Here is a 16,434-nt window from a genome sequence, read left to right as displayed (position 1 = left end):
TATTCGCTATTACTTTTCCATATGTAACATGACTTGGTATAAGGTCATTATCTGCTTGGTTGTGTTGCTCGTGCCGGTGATACATTGAAGGGCAGATCCCGTTCCCCTTGCAAAAGTCCGGTTTTAATGAGCATCCCACTTCCCTGAGAGCTTTAAGGAGTTTGCTGATTCAGCATGTGCAGAGGGTGGGTGGGGGGGACTTTGCTTAGAATGAATACAGCACCTTTCTGCACCCGCTGCCTTTTTCTTTTATCCCAGACTAATTAGCAGCCCATCTCTTTGCCTTTTTCTACAGCAGCTCAGCGGAGCACCCCGGAGCTTCCAAGCCGCCTCTAAGCTCCTCCAGTATGACATCACGGATATTGCTACGACAGCAGCTGATGCGTGAGCAGATGCAACAGCAAGAGCGACGAGAGCAGCAACAGAAGCAGCAGACAGCTCAGTTCATGCAACAGAGAGCGGCCGTCAGCCACACGCCAGCCATTAACGTCTCCAGCAGCCTGCCTGCTTCCCCCCAGGTGCCAATGGAAATACTCAAGGTATGGGAATATTCTTCTTCTTATAAATTCCAGTTCTCTGTCGTGTAGCGGGAAATACCTTTTAGCTGTGACATTTGCAACTGTGCTGCCAACCTTGTATATTTCTTACTGCATATTATTATCATGCCCTATATGTACTGGACAGGCTACAGTCCTTGGTTAAAAGCAAAAGTTAATAAGGGTGTTTAACTCTTTGACTGCAACAACAACTAAAGGTGGAATCATGGGCACGATCAAATTGCATTTCCATAAAAGTTTGGGAAGAGGTGAGTAGGGAAAGCAGTTGGCTGTGCAATGTACTACACTGGCAATTCAAGGTCTACAAGGCATCAAATTCTTTGCTAAAAACATTAACAATATCTTTACGTCGACTTTCTGCTTTGTATCGAGTGAGCCCCGAGCCCTGCACAAATCACTATTGTAATCCTTTTTTGCTCAAATGAGTTGCTGGCTTCAGTAGTTTTTTTTTTTACTCCTTGTTAGGCAGGAGCCGGCAGGAGCTTGTTAGTATCTGCTCACTAGAGGGACACGCAGCTTCCTAATTACTGGAAAATTCTCAGTGCTTCAGAATAGATTTCATTTCACACATTCAAACTTAGCCCAGATAAAGTCAAACAACACAATACGTCTTCATCAAAAGAAGAGGGATAAAAACACAAAAAAATCCTGGTAAGAGGTGTCTTTATTCGTGGGACAAAATAAGCCAAAACCTAAGCCAAAATAATGTATTTCTTATTGTGGTGCTGGTATTCATTAAGAGCAATGTAATGTAGCTTGGGATTTATAAGGAATGCAATCTAAACCAAGTAGAGCCCATATACAGTAACTATTTCATATACCGGGTCACACCAGGGGCAAATGTATCGGCTGTAGCAGTGGGAATCCTGCAGGCGCCGCCATCATTGTTTTTATACACAAACTGATATTGGAATAGTGGGTTGAAGGGATACCCTTTAAAAGCTGTCCCAAAAAGAAAATAATGTTTATATTCAGGACAGTGAAATATTATCTTTGGCCTCGATTGGCCAAAGTTTTGCTAATGTCTACTAGAAGGGACCAGTGATCTGGACATGTGAGGGTGGAAGTGAGAAAGATAAGTAATGCAGGAGGTTCAGAGGTTTCAGTAATAGTAGGGTAAAAGACTCTTTAAAGGGAGTGTGACTGTGGGATAGCAGGTACAGCAGAGAGAGATAGTGCCTATAGTAACAGTGGATAATAGTCTCTGGGAAGGGAGTGTGACTGTGGCATAGCAGGTATAGTAGGGAGAGATGGTGTCTATAGTAACAGTGGATAATAGTCTCTGGGAAGGGAGTGTGACTGTGGCATAGCAGGTATAGTAGGGAGAGATGGTGCCTATAGTAACAGTGGATAATAGTCTCTGGGAAGGGAGTGTGACTGTGGCATAGCAGGTATAGTAGGGAGAGATGGTGTCTATAGTAACAGTGGATAATAGTCTCTGGGTAGGGAGAGATGGTGTCTATAGTAACAGTGGATAATAGTCTCTGGGAAGGGAGTGTGACTGTGGCATAGCAGGTATAGTAGGGAGAGATGGTGCCTATAGTAACAGTGGATAATAGTCTCTGGGAAGGGAGTGTGACTGTGGGATAGCAGGTATAGTAGGGAGAGATGGTGCCTATAGTAACAGTGGATAATAGTCTCTGGGAAGGGAGTGTGACTGTGGCATAGCAGGTATAGTAGGGAGAGATGGTGCCTATAGTAACAGTGGATAATAGTCTCTGGGAAGGGAGTGTGACTGTGGGATAGCAGGTATAGTAGGGAGAGATGGTGCCTATAGTAACAGTGGGATAATAGTCTCTGGGAAGGGAGTGTGACTGTGAGATAGCAGGTATAGTAGGGAGAGATGGTGCCTATAGTAACAGTGGGGATAATAATCTCTGGGAAGGGAGTGTGACTGTGGGATAGCAGGTACAGCAGAGAGAGATAGTGCCTATAGTAACAGTGGATAATAGTCTCTGGGAAGGGAGTGTGACTGTGGGATAGCAGGTATAGTAGGGAGAGATGGTGCCTATAGTAACAGTGGGATAATAGTCTCTGGGAAGGGAGTGTGACTGTGGGATAGCAGGTATAGTAGGGAGAGATGGTGCCTATAGTAACAGTGGGATAATAGTCTCTGGGAAGGGAGTGTGACTGTGGGATAGCAGGTATAGTAGGGAGAGATGGTGCCTATAGTAACAGTGGGATAATAGTCTCTGGGAAGGGAGTGTGACTGTGGGATAGCAGGTATAGTAGGGAGAGATGGTGCCTATAGTAACAGTGGATAATAGTCTCTGGGAAGGGAGTGTGACTGTGGGATAGCAGGTATAGTAGGGAGAGATGGTGCCTATAGTAACAGTGGGATAATAGTCTCTGGGAAGGGAGTGTGACTGTGGGATAGCAGGTATAGTAGGGAGAGATGGTGCCTATAGTAACAGTGGGATAATAGTCTCTGGGAAGGGAGTGTGACTGTGGGATAGCAGGTATAGTAGAGAGAGATGGTGCCTATAGTAACAGTGGGATAATAGTCTCTGGGAGAGGAGTGTGACTGTGGGATAGCAGGTATAGTAGGGAGAGACGGTGCCTATAGTAACAGTGGATAATAGTCTCTGGGAAGGGAGTGTGACTGTGGGATAGCAGGTATAGTAGGGAGAGATGGTGTCTATAGTAACAGTGGATAATAGTCTCTGGGAAGGGAGTGTGACTGTGGGATAGCAGGTATAGTAGGGAGAGATGGTGTCTATAGTAACAGTGGATACTAGTCTCTGGGAAGGGAGTGTGACTGTGGGATAGCAGGTATAGTAGGAAGAAATGGTGCCTATAGTAACAGTGGATAATAGTCTCCGGGAAGGGAGTGTGACTGTGGGATAGCAGGTATAGTAGGGGAGAGATGGTGTCTATAGTAACAGTGGATACTAGTCTCTGGGAAGGGAGTGTGACTGTGGGATAGCAGGTATAGTAGGAAGAAATGGTGCCTATAGTAACAGTGGATAATAGTCTCTGGGAAGGGAGTGTGACTGTGGGATAGCAGGGATAGTAGGGAGAGATGGTGCCTATAGTAACAGTGGGATAATAGTCTCTGGGAAGGGAGTGTGACTGTGGGATAGCAGGTATAGTAGGGAGAGATGGTGCCTATAGTAACAGTGGGATAATAGTCTCTGGGAAGGGACTGTGACTGTGGGATAGTAGACATAACAGAGTAAGTAGAACTTTTATCAGTGTTACCCGACCAACAGCCTTTCAGTTGCTGAAGCGCAGCTCACAGTACCTTCCTGTCAAGCGTTGAAATATCCTACAATTACTAAAGATGACATTGACATTGAGATAGGAAATACATATAAATAATATTTGCAACCAAAATGTGAAATATTAATTGTGGGAAAAGCAACTGAAAGAAAAGCATCTAACTAAGAATTCTAAGAGATTACTAAGCGTTCAGCTCTATGTGTTTCCCGGGTACAATATAAGGAAAGGAAGGTGTTTGATTTTTCTCTTTCAGTGATGTGCAGTTTAGTGAAATGTTTAACTTCTATAATGATAATTATATTGTGCCTCACAGTAATGGAAAAGGAAGAAAGGAAAAAGCAAAATAGGATTAAATAAACCATAAGGGTAGAATAACTAATCCACGTGCCAATGGCTGTGCTACAGTTGATGTTTGTATTATTGGTGATGCAGAAACAAACCGGCAACAGATTTTTCTTGCTGTTCTCCACATGTTTCTCTATAAAGATGCACCACTAACACCCTCCATCATAATGTCCCCAGACTCCTTGAACGTAGCCGCTGAATCACTCCTCATTTGTTAGGCCCCGCTTGTGTGTCCCCGTGATTTACTGTTATTTATAACGTATAATTAATGTTAATAATGTTATAATGTCCCGCAAATTATATTTTAATTAAAGTGTTATACATCAATGACATTGGCCGTATAGTCTAATGAATAATGCACTTGGCTGTAAAGCAGATATGTCTGACCAATCAGCAGAATTTCCCTTTAATAAAAGGCTTTAGATAATAAAAGGGTTTGTATTAATGAGGGGCCCTTTACTTATGCCCTTTGCCCATGTGCTGGAGCGCAAAGGGCAGCAACATTTTACCCCTTTGTTCTCATTCTCAAAGTATTTTTAGAAGGGGCAGATCTGTGCCCTGCACCTTGAACTGGTGCAGAATACAGTGCGGGTGGGAACATGCACCCAGGGTCGGACTGGGATGGTGGGACATCGGGAATTAAAACCAGTGGACCCCCGGCTCTTTAGCGCCCCGCCTGCCCAGACCTGCTCCCTGCATTCCCTCTCCTTACCTCCCTCTTTGTCCCCAATCATGCTGATTAACAAAAAGGAACGCACATGGGGGGGATTGCGGGGCCCCTGAGGCTTACAGGCCCTGGGCCCCTACCTGCCTGCCCCCTTCCATCTGCCCCTTATACATAGACATGTAGCATGCATGGGGCAGATGCCTCTGGTCTCCACAATCCTTATTGGAGAACAGAGATGTGCAGCCATTCAGCAGGTGGGCAAAAAAATTAATGATTTCATATTAATATAGGTATGGGATACGTTACCCGGAAAGCCGATATCCAGAAAGCTCCATATTACAGAAAGGCCGTCTCCCATAGACTCCATTTTATCCAAATAATACAAATATTTAAAAACGATTTCCTTTTTCTCTGTAATAATAAAACAGTAGCTTGTACTTGATCCCAACTAAGATATAATTAATCCTTATTGGAAGCAAAACCAGCCTATTGGGTTCATTTAATGTTTACATGATTTTATATTAGACCTAAAGGAGAACTAAACCTAAAAGTTAAAAAACTCCTACCCCCTACCCTACATAGACCCCCTCCCTCCTCCCCCAGCCTAGCTGCTACCCTGGGCAAATGCCCCTAAGTCTTTAGTTGCCTCTCGGGGCAGATTCAGGCATCAGAGTTCAAAGGCGCCATTTTCAGCTGCTTCGGTAATCTTCGGAATGAGACTGGCGCTTGCGCAATTTTCATGAGTTTCGAAGCATTCGCAGTTGTCGCCAATAAGAAAATTGCTCCAACTGTGCATGCGCCACCACGCTGGTCTCATTCTGAAGATTTCCGAAGAGAAGAAGATGGCGCACGTAAACTCCATTGCCTGAATCTGCACCGAGGGGCAAGTAAAGATTTAGGGGCATTTGCCCAGGGTAGCAGCTAGGCTGGGAAAGAGGGAGGGGGTCTATGCAGGGTAGGTTTTTTTTTTAACTTTAGGGTTGAATTCTCCTTTAAGGTATGAAGATCCAAATTACGTTATCCGGAGAACCCCAGGTCCTGAGTATTCTGGATAACAGATCTCATACGTGTATTTGTAGCTGCTTCAATATTGTTATGGACTGGCAAAAAAGTAACCTGGACCAACTTGCTAGATAGACTTTAAGTCACTGTTACTCAACATGTGTGTTTTTTTAAACAAAATATTGACTTGAAACAAATATAAAAACACCATCATGCTTTTTAAACTCGCGTTACTATAGACTGGGGTTAAAAAGTCTTCCGTGAAGATGGTGTTATTCACCGTTATTCACCATTGCTGGGTAACTGCCCACTGCTTTGACTCACTGATTGAGGCCAGTTGCAAAACACAAAACAATAAATATCTCAGTCAACGGGAAATTGTTGCTTAATTCAGCCTCGGGCAGCACTTATTTTTATAATGTCACGTGATCCTCCGTTACTTATGGTGTTTTGTAGCAGGAGTCACATTAGACTGTTCACCTTGTGACACTCTACTACTTCTGACATTTATAAAGGGGTGGTTAACGTTTAGTATGTTATAGAATGGCCAATTCTAAGCAACTTTTCATCTGGTCTTTATTTTTTATCGTTTTTGAATGGTTTGACTTCTTCTTCTGACTCTTTTCAGTTTCCAAATCTAAAACATCTAAAAACAAATGCCATGAGCTGCTGAATAAAAAGCTAAATAATTCAAAAACCTCAAATAATAAAAAAATGAAAACCAATTGCAAATTGTCTGGGAATATCACTCTCTACGTCACAGTAAAAGTTAATTTAAAGGTGAACAACCCTTTTAAGAGGTGACTGGCAGCTTATGGGTTCATGGGGGCCGCATGTACCCCAAGGCAATTACCAGTGACTTGTTTGGTTGTTATACCCTTGATTGCAGGGAAAGTTTGTGGATTGTGAAATCACTGGAAGGAGAATAAAAAGAAGAGGGGATCAAAGATAAGACATAAGGGTCTATGGGAATAAAAGGTGGAAGATAATGGTACCCAGACAGAGAGTTTTTGGGAAGAAGAAAAGTAACAGAAAGGCACAGAAGTGAAAGGTAGAAGAGCTGAAGAATCAATAAGAAGAAAGAAGAGTATAAAGGAGTAATAGAATGCCATATACAGGTATTGGGAAACCCGTTATCCAGTAAGCTCTGAACTACGGAAAGGCCGTCTCCCATAGACTCCATTTATCCAAATCACCCAAATTTTTAAAAATGATTTCCTTCTTCTCTGTAATAATAAAACAGTAGCTTGTACTTGATCTCAACTAAGATATAATTAATCCTTATTGGAAGCAAAATCAGCCTATTGGGTTTTATTTAGTGTTTATATGATTTTCTACTAGACTTAAGGGATGAAGATCCAAATTAAGGAAAGATCTATTATCCAGAAAACCCCAGGTCCTAAGCATATGTGTTATAGACGGGCAGAGGAACTGAATATAAAGAACAGTATAGGAAAGATAAATGAACTGCACTGGATGGGGACGATGACCTAGCACGATTGGCTGAAAGGTCCCTGTGCCCTCCAGGTTTCCCTTTTTGCTTTAATGACAAACTGTAATAGAAATATCCTTTTAATTTAAAAGGCAGAATTTAAAAGGATTCTGCCTTTTTCAGCAGGATTCGGATTTGGTTGCATCCTTTTGCCTGGCCGAACTGAATCTGAATCCTAATTTGCTTAGGCAAATGGGACAGGGAGGGAAATTGCGTGACTTTTTGTCACAGAACATGGAAGTAAAAAATGCAAAATTCGGCCAAATCTTTTGCAAAGGATTCTGGGGTTCGGCAGAATCCAAAATGTGCATTCGGTGCCTCCCTAATTTTTACACATCAGTCATTTGTTATGGAGGAACTTTGATAGAATAAATGAAACGTATGCATTGTTATTGGTGGCTACAGATAAGTGAAAGACTATTTACATATCTTCATGGCCCAGTGCTTAAAGGGTGTATAATCCCCCAAATAAAAGACTGTCTAATGAAAGACTTTGCAATTCCAAGCAACTTTTACATACACATCAATTATATTTTTTAGTGGTTTTAAAAGTTATTTGTAAATTTGCTAGGGATGCACCGAATCCAGTATTCAGCCTCTTTGAGCAGGATTCAGATTCGATCGAATCCAAGTGCCTGGCCGAACCGAATCGGAGAAATCACTTATCTTGTTGTCTTTTTACCTTTTTATCTTTTTTTGACCACGAGATGCGTGCACGGTCTCTTTCGCCATTGTTTCCCTCATTTACATATGCAAATTATGGTTTGGTATTGAACCAAATCTTTCACAAGGGATTCGGGATTTGGCCGAATCATAAAATAGTGGACTTGGTACATCCCTAAAATTTGCCTGCTGCTAAAAGCAACGTGTGTCTGGCCATTTCTGTTTTCTGTCCCGGTGGCTTCCAAATTTTAAACAATGTAGCAGAAGCCAGCTGATTAAGGGTCAGGGCACACGCTCAGATTCGAGGAGATTAGTTGCCCGGCGACAAATCTCCTCTTCTTCGGGGCGACTAATCTCCCCGAACTGCCTCCCGCCGGCTAGAATGTAAATCGCTGGTGGGATGGCACTCGGAGCGCTTTGTTTTCCGAAGCCGCCCAACGTAACCTCAGACGACTTCGGAAAATGAAGCGCTCCGAGTGGCATCCCGCGGGCGATTTCTAGCCAGCTGGAGGCAGTTCGGAGAAATTAGCCGCCCACCGAAGAAGAGGAGATTTGTCGCCATGCGACAACTCTCCCCACAGGCCACGTCCCCTTTGCTGTCAAAGCCTCCTCTGACATGGGACCCCTAACTGCAACACCCCCTGTATAAACTGAACTGAGTGAACTTAAATTACTTAAAGGAAAACTAAACCCTAAAAATGAATATGGCTAAAAATGCCATACTTTATATAGTGAACTTATTGTACCAGCCTAAAGTTTCAGCTTGTCAATAGCAGCAATGATCCAGGACTTCAAACTTGTCACAGGGGGTCACCATCTTGGAAAGTGTCTGTGACACTCACATGCTCAGTGGGCTCTGATTGGCTGTTGAGAAGCTAAGCTTAGGGCTCGTCACTAATTATCCAGCAGAAAATTAGCTTCCCTGGCTGTAATATAAGCTGATGCTACAGGTTTGCTGATTATTAAATTCTGATGCTAATTACACTGGTTTCTGTGCTGCCATGTAGTAATTATGTGTATTAATTACTAATCAGCCTTATATTGTGACATTTCTATTCTATGTGTACTGTATATTGTGAGTGGGTCCCTAAGCTCAGTAAGTGACAGCAGCACAGAGCATGTGCAGTGAATCAGCAGAAAAGAAGATGGGGAGCTACTGGGGCATCTTTGGAGACACAGATATTTACTGCCAAGGGTAAGGCCAGACGAGGAGATTCAGGGAGATTTTGTCGCCTGTCGACTTATCGGCACGTCCTTTGCGCGACTATCTCCCCGAACTGCCTCAGCATCTTTTCCCCATAGGCTACAGCGCAAAATCGCCTGCGCTAATGCACACGCGGCAATGCGTTTTCAATAGTCGCCCAAAGTTGCCTCAGTGAGGCAACTTTGGGCGACTATTGAAAACGCATCACCACGTGTGCATTAGCGCAGGCAACTTTTCATTCTAGCCTATGGGGAAAAAACGCTGAGGCAGTTCGGGGAGATAGTCGCGCAAAAGACGTGGCGATAAGTCGCCAGGCGACAAAATCTCCCCGAATCTCCTCGTCTGGCCTTACCCTAAAGGGCTGTGGTTGCCTTGGGCTGGTATAGAAACACAAAACATAATTTTGTTTATTCAAGCTTTAGTTGTCCTTTAAAGGGGTTGCAAGTTAACTTTTAGATAAGATATTCTGAGACAAATTGCAATTGGTTTTCATTTTTACTTATTTGTGGATTTTGAGTTATTTAATCTCTTATTCAGCAGCTCTCCAGTTTGCAGTTTCAGCAATTTGGTTGCTAGGGTCCAAATTACCCTAGTGATCATGCATTGATTTGAATAAGAGACTGGAATATCTATAAGAGAGACCTGAATAGAAAAGGATTAATAAAAAGTAGCAATAACAATACATTTGTAGCCTTACAGAGCATTTGTTTTTAGATCGGGTCAGTGACCCCCATTTTGAAAGCTGGAAAGAGTCCGAAGAAGGCTAAGAATTAAAAATATAAAAATAAATAATGAAGACCAATTATAAAGTTGCTTAGTGTAAGCCATTCTATAACATACTAAAAGTTAGCTGAAAGGGGTGGTTCACGTTTATGTTAACTTTTAGTTTGTTATAAAATGGCTTATACTAAGCAACTTTTCAATTGGGTTTCATCTTTTCTTTCGAATAGTTTTATAATTATTTGGCTCTTTCTTTTGACTCTTCGCAATTTCCAAATAGGGGTCACTGACCCCATCTGAAAACAAATGCTGTGTAAGGCTACAAATGTATTGTTATTGCTACTTTTTATTACTCATCTTTTTATACAGGCCTCTCCTATTCATATTCCAGTCTCTTAGTCAAATCGGTGCACGGTTGCTAGGGGAATTTGGACCCTAGAAACAAGACTGCTGACATTGCAAACTGGATATAAAGCTAAGTAGCTAAAAAATCACAAATAATAAAAAAGGAAAACCGATTGCAAATAGTCTCAGAATATCGCTCTCTACATCATACTAATAGTTACTTTAAAGGTAAACAACCCTTTTAAATGTGAACCACCCCTATAAGGAAATTTGCACGTTTTGCCCCCAGATTACGTGATGTAATTTAGTTAAAGTTGTATAACTCTTCTTTGTAAAGGTCTTAACGAGCCCCGAGCGAATGAAAAGTGACAAGCCAAAGGCATTCCGGCCATTCAGGAGGGGCTTAAGGAATTTCTAACGGGTCAGACCACAAATATGTAACATTGGGCCCAGCACTACATGGCAATTCTGACCTGTCTGACTGCAAACCAGATTAATCCCATTTGTTTTATAAAGACACCAACTCAAAACATGACAAAATTAGATTAAGAGGTACCAGGCTGAGCCTTTCAAATGCCGAGGGGGGAAGAAAACACCTTGAAGGATCACGGCTGTCGCTTGATTGGTGGCTTAATTACCCAAGAGCTTTAACCTTTTCAGAAATAAGTAGAGGATAAAATTGGGGATCAGGACATCACAGATTTGCTTTAGTAATTCATGCTGGAATGTGGGTAATTAGCCCGGCTGCTTTTCTTTCTTGGCTTATTGCTAAGAACTGGATGATGGAAACTAATGCTTTCTGCTTCATTATCAACAAGTTTGCAGATCTGGCTCTGGAACAAAACAAATATTGTGCTCTGATTGTACAGGGAGATGGACCTTAAGGGTAAGTCCACACTGGGAGTTTTGGGGAGATTTGGTCGCCTGGCAACTAATCTCCCCAAACGCCTTCCCTGACTCTACGCCGGCTTAAAATGAAAAAATGCCGGCACTAGTCATGCGCAACGATTCGTTTTCCAAAGTCGCCCGAAGTTTCCTCACTTTTCCATCGTCCTCCCGGTCGGCTTGTGCCTGCATGCGCCCATCTTGAATAAATAAAAAAATTCACATGCACAACTTACTTGAATGCGACTGGACGGCATGCCGCCCCTGAATTTCTGCCAACCTAGGTCCGGGCCTTTGCGACCTTGCCACTAATCCGGGGCTGGGAGCGTCAGTCGTGCATTTATGCACGAATTTGTTGCAACGATTTCTCGCTCCGACTTTTTCAAGAAGAATAATTAATAAATAAGTTAAATTCGTGGATGGGAGTTTGGTTGACCTTTGTTTTAATGAAACAATTAGATTATTGACAAATGAGTGAAATTCGTGGAACGGGAGTTTGGTCGACTTTGGTTTAATAAAAAAATGAGATTAATTTGAGTTTTAGTAAATAACCCCCTTGAGGAATGGAGGAAGAATATTATGGTGAGTCGTCACAGTCTGACACTGTTTAGCGGAAAGTATCTGGTGGTGAACTGGGAGGATTCTTTTGTGCAATTTTTATTTACCATATAGGCAACCAAGGACCAGCCCCCCTAAAGATGTGCTACCTTTTGCTGCCGATATGGTAAATACGGCCCTGCTTACAACCAGTAAGTGTGCCCTTTAATGACTAATTTGGGTTTTCTACCTAATTCAAACATTATAGGGCTCATGCAGTTGTGGTCACACAAAAATGGACACGTTTTGTTGCACAAAGTAACACCATCTATTACACAGTTGTATTTAGGTGCCAGTTGGTCAGCAGTGGCGGATAAATACTACCTGAGGCCCCTAGGTTAAACTTTCCACAGGGGCCAGACCCCGTCCCCCCGCGACCCCCCCAACCCACTGGACCTGGTTGAGTGCCAGGCTGCCCCCAAGCACGCCCAGTACTTGCTTTCTTGCTGGCTGGGAGAACATTAGGCAAGACGTATGTCATTCTGGGTCTGCCTTAGCGCGCGGCGGTGACTGCACTGGTGCTTGTCAATTAACCCCCAAAAGCTTGCTCGCGAAACTTTTTAAACTAGATAAAAACAAACTGAAAAGCCCCATGAGCCCCTCAGCACTGTGGGCCCCTAGACTACAGCCTAGATTAGCCTAGGCATTAATCCTCCCCTGTTGGTCAGTCCCATCTGCTGCTTTGAATCATGGGCAATGGAACCCTGGAGCTACTGCTACCTTGAAAATGGAGCAAACTCCACCCTGAACTGGATGGAAAGGCACGGCCTTCTTACACCTAAGAGGATCAAGCGCAAATGTCACTTTGATGCTGAGTATCACAAATGATAACAATGGGGGATAAAATTGCAGTATAGGTAAAAACATGAGGAATTGCATTGTAAATTGCCCTTTGCACACTGGACTTGTGGTTATAAATAACCTTTTATAATACACAAAAGCCATGAATAGCCTGTAAATTATATCCTTATAAACGGTGAGTTCTGATGTCATCAGTTATAAACGGTGAGTTCTGATGTCATTTCTGTCACATGACTCATTGAAATTTGTGTATTATAATAAATAAAGTACCCCCAGTTGCAAAATATGAGGATATTAGAAGTTACCTCGGAGTTCCATGACCTGTATAAAAACATATCATGTTTCATGGTCATGAAACTCCTCGGTAACTTATAATATCCTTATATTTTACAAGAGGGGGTACTTTATTCACTATATAATACACAAGAGCCATGAATATCTTGTAAATTATATCCTTATAAATGGTGACTAGTGATGTCATCCGTTATAAACGGGTAGTAGGGTAGTGATGTCATTTCTGTCACGTGACTCACTGAAACTTGTGTATTATAATAAATAAAGTACCCCCTGTTGCAAAATATGAGGATATTAGAAGTCACCTTCGGAGTTCCATGACCTGTATAAAAACACTCGTGTTTTTATATGGTCATGAATCTCCTCGGTAAGTTATAATATCCTTATAATTTACAAGAGGGGGTATTTTATTCACTATATAACTTATCAATGTGTTAAAATAGGTTCTTCTAAGTTATCAATGCTGACAACAGAATATGTTTTCCTTTGGGGGGGGCAGGGTAAAAGATCATGTGTCCTGGGTCCTGTGAGTATTTAAAACCAGAACTGCCCCTGCCCCCCACTGTTCTGGAGCCTATGGTAATAAGTATGGCTTCTCCATAAATAAATGCCAATATGACACTGTCTTGGGAAACTCCTGCCAATATATTATGCCCAGAGGTTCTCGAAATAAAAAAGTGAGACTAAACCCCGCCGGTATATGGGCCTTTTATGTATTGTCTTTTGTCGTCAAGAAACATGAAAGCAAATATTTTATTTAAAAAAAAATGGAATTTGGAGACTGTGGGATAATCTAAGAATAAAGTGCTTTCTTATCATTAGCACATAAGGATTTTGTTGTTGGACCCCGGCGAGCGGCAGACTCCAGACACTGGGGAAATCTTAACGACGTCCATAAAGAGCTGCTAAACTCTTGTCTTTAAGGAAAAGGAAAACACATGACGAGTGCCTTGGGCCTCTAATTCCATTGCATGCAGAATACTCGCACTGTATGGCAGCATTCATTGCTTTTTTGATAAGGCAGCATCTCTTGAAGATAGAGGCAGTCATGTGAAGCCTCCCATTAATTCCCCCATCACGTTATTTATGAACGTAAGATGGAGAGGTGACAATGGCTGGAGAAAGTCATATGGCTGGTTAAGCAGGCACGTGTAAGGAGACGGCCCCTGGATATATTCCACTGATAATCCCATTGAAGACTGTCTGCTATACACTGCTACCTTGGAGACTGCTTACTGTGTTGTTATATGATCAGTCACTAATTAAAGGGGCAGCTGTAACAGACTGACCGGGTTACCTCTTTATCTATGAACATTTATGGAAATTGGGACCCCTTTATAGTGACTGGGCAAGTATTGGGATTTCCCTGCTTTGTTACATTGTAGGGCTTTGGACAGAATTTGAATAAAGTGATGAGTGGCAATCAGGATTCTGTTAGGTGTAGAGGAACTCCAAGTAGAAATAAATAAAAGCCTTGTTTGGTGTTTATAAACATCAGGGAATTAAAAAACAAAAGAGTTAGTATAATTAATCGATGGCAAAGGTGGGCTAGGAGGGAATGAGCGAACACCTAATTCCAGTAATCGTTGAAGTCTCACAACTGGGTTTTAATCAAAACATTCTATTAATTCCAGAAGTAGGCAATTTTTTTTTTACTAGAGCAAGATACAGTTCCAAACTGCCCCAAAAGTAATACAATAAAGCAAAATAACTATTTATATGGAGGTATTATGGGTGATAGGCCTAACATTAACTTGGCATTACCATGCGCAATGCCAAGCATCAGCTGGGGTGGTATAGAGTTCACAAGATTGGATTTTGGGTCAGTGGAAATGTATAATCAACAGCAGGGTCCCTAACCTTTTTCTTTTTTTTAGATGTGAGCCACATTCAAATGTAAAAAGAGTTGGGGAGCAACACAAGCATGAACAAAGTCCACATAAGGGCCGTGATTGGCTATTTTGTAGGCCCTATGGCCCTGACAGGCTATAGGAGGTTCTATTTGGAAATACACCTGGTTTTTATGCAACTAAAATTTGCCTCCAAGCCTGGAATTCAAAAATAAGCACCCGAGTTGAGGCCACTGGGAGCAAAATCCAATGAGTTGATGAGCAACATGTTACTCACAAGCCACTGGTTGGGAATCACTGCTCTAAAGTGATCAATGGCATTTGTCATCTGACAGTTTGATGGAAAAGTCTGGTTTTGGCACATGTCAGGAGAACACTACCTGCTTGAATGCATAATGCCAATGGTGGAGTAGAACTAATAGTCTGGGGCTGTTACCATGTTTTGGGCTAGGGCCACAGGTACCACTGAAAGCAAATGTGAAGACAAACAGGGTACAATGATATTTTTGGCAGTTTCATGCTTCCTACTTTGTGGAACAGCACAATAATGCCCCATGCACAAAACAGCTCCATACAGATTAGATTTGCGGAAGAACTTGGCTGCTCAGAGTCCTGACCTCAACCCAACTGAACCCCTGTGGAATAAATTGTGAGCCAGACTTGATTCCAACCTCTCCAGTGCTCTTGTGGCTGAATGAGATGTTGGACAGGCAGGTGTCCAGATACAGTACTTAAAGCCATACAGTGTATATTTGGATAATGGTACATTGACCATTATTCTTGTAGTCTCCAAAACCAGGTCTAAATTTCTCCCCTAGGCCACCTACAAATCATGCAGCCCATCCAGCCACCAAAATGCCCCGCCCCCTATTGTGCATGTCACTCATCCATTTTTTTCCTGCCACTGGGGGCTGGTCCCTCTGAAAATAAAGTAGCTCTCTCAAAATCTTCAGCACCCAGTCGCCAGTGCTCCAGTGTCAAGCCACCCCTAATTTTCTGCCTCCCTAGGATTTGGGCATTTGTGGCCTTCCCGCATATCTGGGCCGGTCCAAAACTAAATGGCACCAGTGGCGTAACTACCAGGGGATCAGGGGGTGCAATTGGACCAGGGCCCGCACCCCCGCAGGGCCCCCCCGGCAGATCGCACCCCTCTGTAGCCGCAAAGAAAATTTACGTGAAGTGGGGTAGGGGGGCCCCAGCTGCATGGCCCGCACCAGGGCCCTCCCCCATCTAGTTACGTTACTGAATGGCACCATATCCATAAGATTTTCAAAATAATAATAAATTAGCATTTGGGTGGCATAGTACAGTTTAATTATATTAAGGTTTTATTCTCCTACCGGTTATCATCTTACTTCTTCATTAGTTTCTTCATGGAATATGCATTTATATGAACAGTGTTTTTAACACCTTCCTGAAGTTGGGAAAGGCATTGCATCAGCAGCCCCAAAATAGGGTTCATCCCTAGCACTGATCATTCCTGTCACCTTTTAATATAAAATATTGGTCGATTCAAATGTACAATTCGATAGATTTGCTGTGCAGACGAAACTGGCAACTTTGCAAATAGGAGACTTTTCCAAACCACCAGTGGATAGTTTTTAGATTTTTAAAACCTCTCCGTACCTTATACTTTACCTGAAGTATCTCTGTGAATTTGCATATTTATTAACTGGCATCAATTACACAGTGTGTTTTTAGTGTCAGAATATAGAGTGTTATTCAAACACAGGAAGATGCATTTTTAATTCTTTACTTACAAGCCTGTTAAAAAATGGGTGTAAATCTTG

General features: G+C 42.4%; 1 protein-coding gene across 1 annotated transcript in view; it reads left to right on the top strand.

Moving 5' to 3' along the window:
- Positions 1-290: 290 nt before the first annotated feature.
- The window catches only part of mitf.L (melanocyte inducing transcription factor L homeolog), a gene marked incomplete at its 5' end in the record, with an annotated part of 56,590 nt that continues 40,446 nt past the window's right edge, over positions 291-16,434 (top strand). The window contains 1 exon segment of the mRNA NM_001172175.1: positions 291-539. Within this exon segment, the coding sequence (NP_001165646.1) occupies positions 291-539 (249 nt within the window).

This window comes from Xenopus laevis, chromosome 4L (assembly GCF_017654675.1).
Source record: "Xenopus laevis strain J_2021 chromosome 4L, Xenopus_laevis_v10.1, whole genome shotgun sequence".
Classification (NCBI taxonomy): Eukaryota; Metazoa; Chordata; class Amphibia; order Anura; family Pipidae; genus Xenopus; species Xenopus laevis.
Note: the sequence above shows the minus strand (reverse complement) of the source record. Positions and strands in the feature narration are given on the sequence as shown.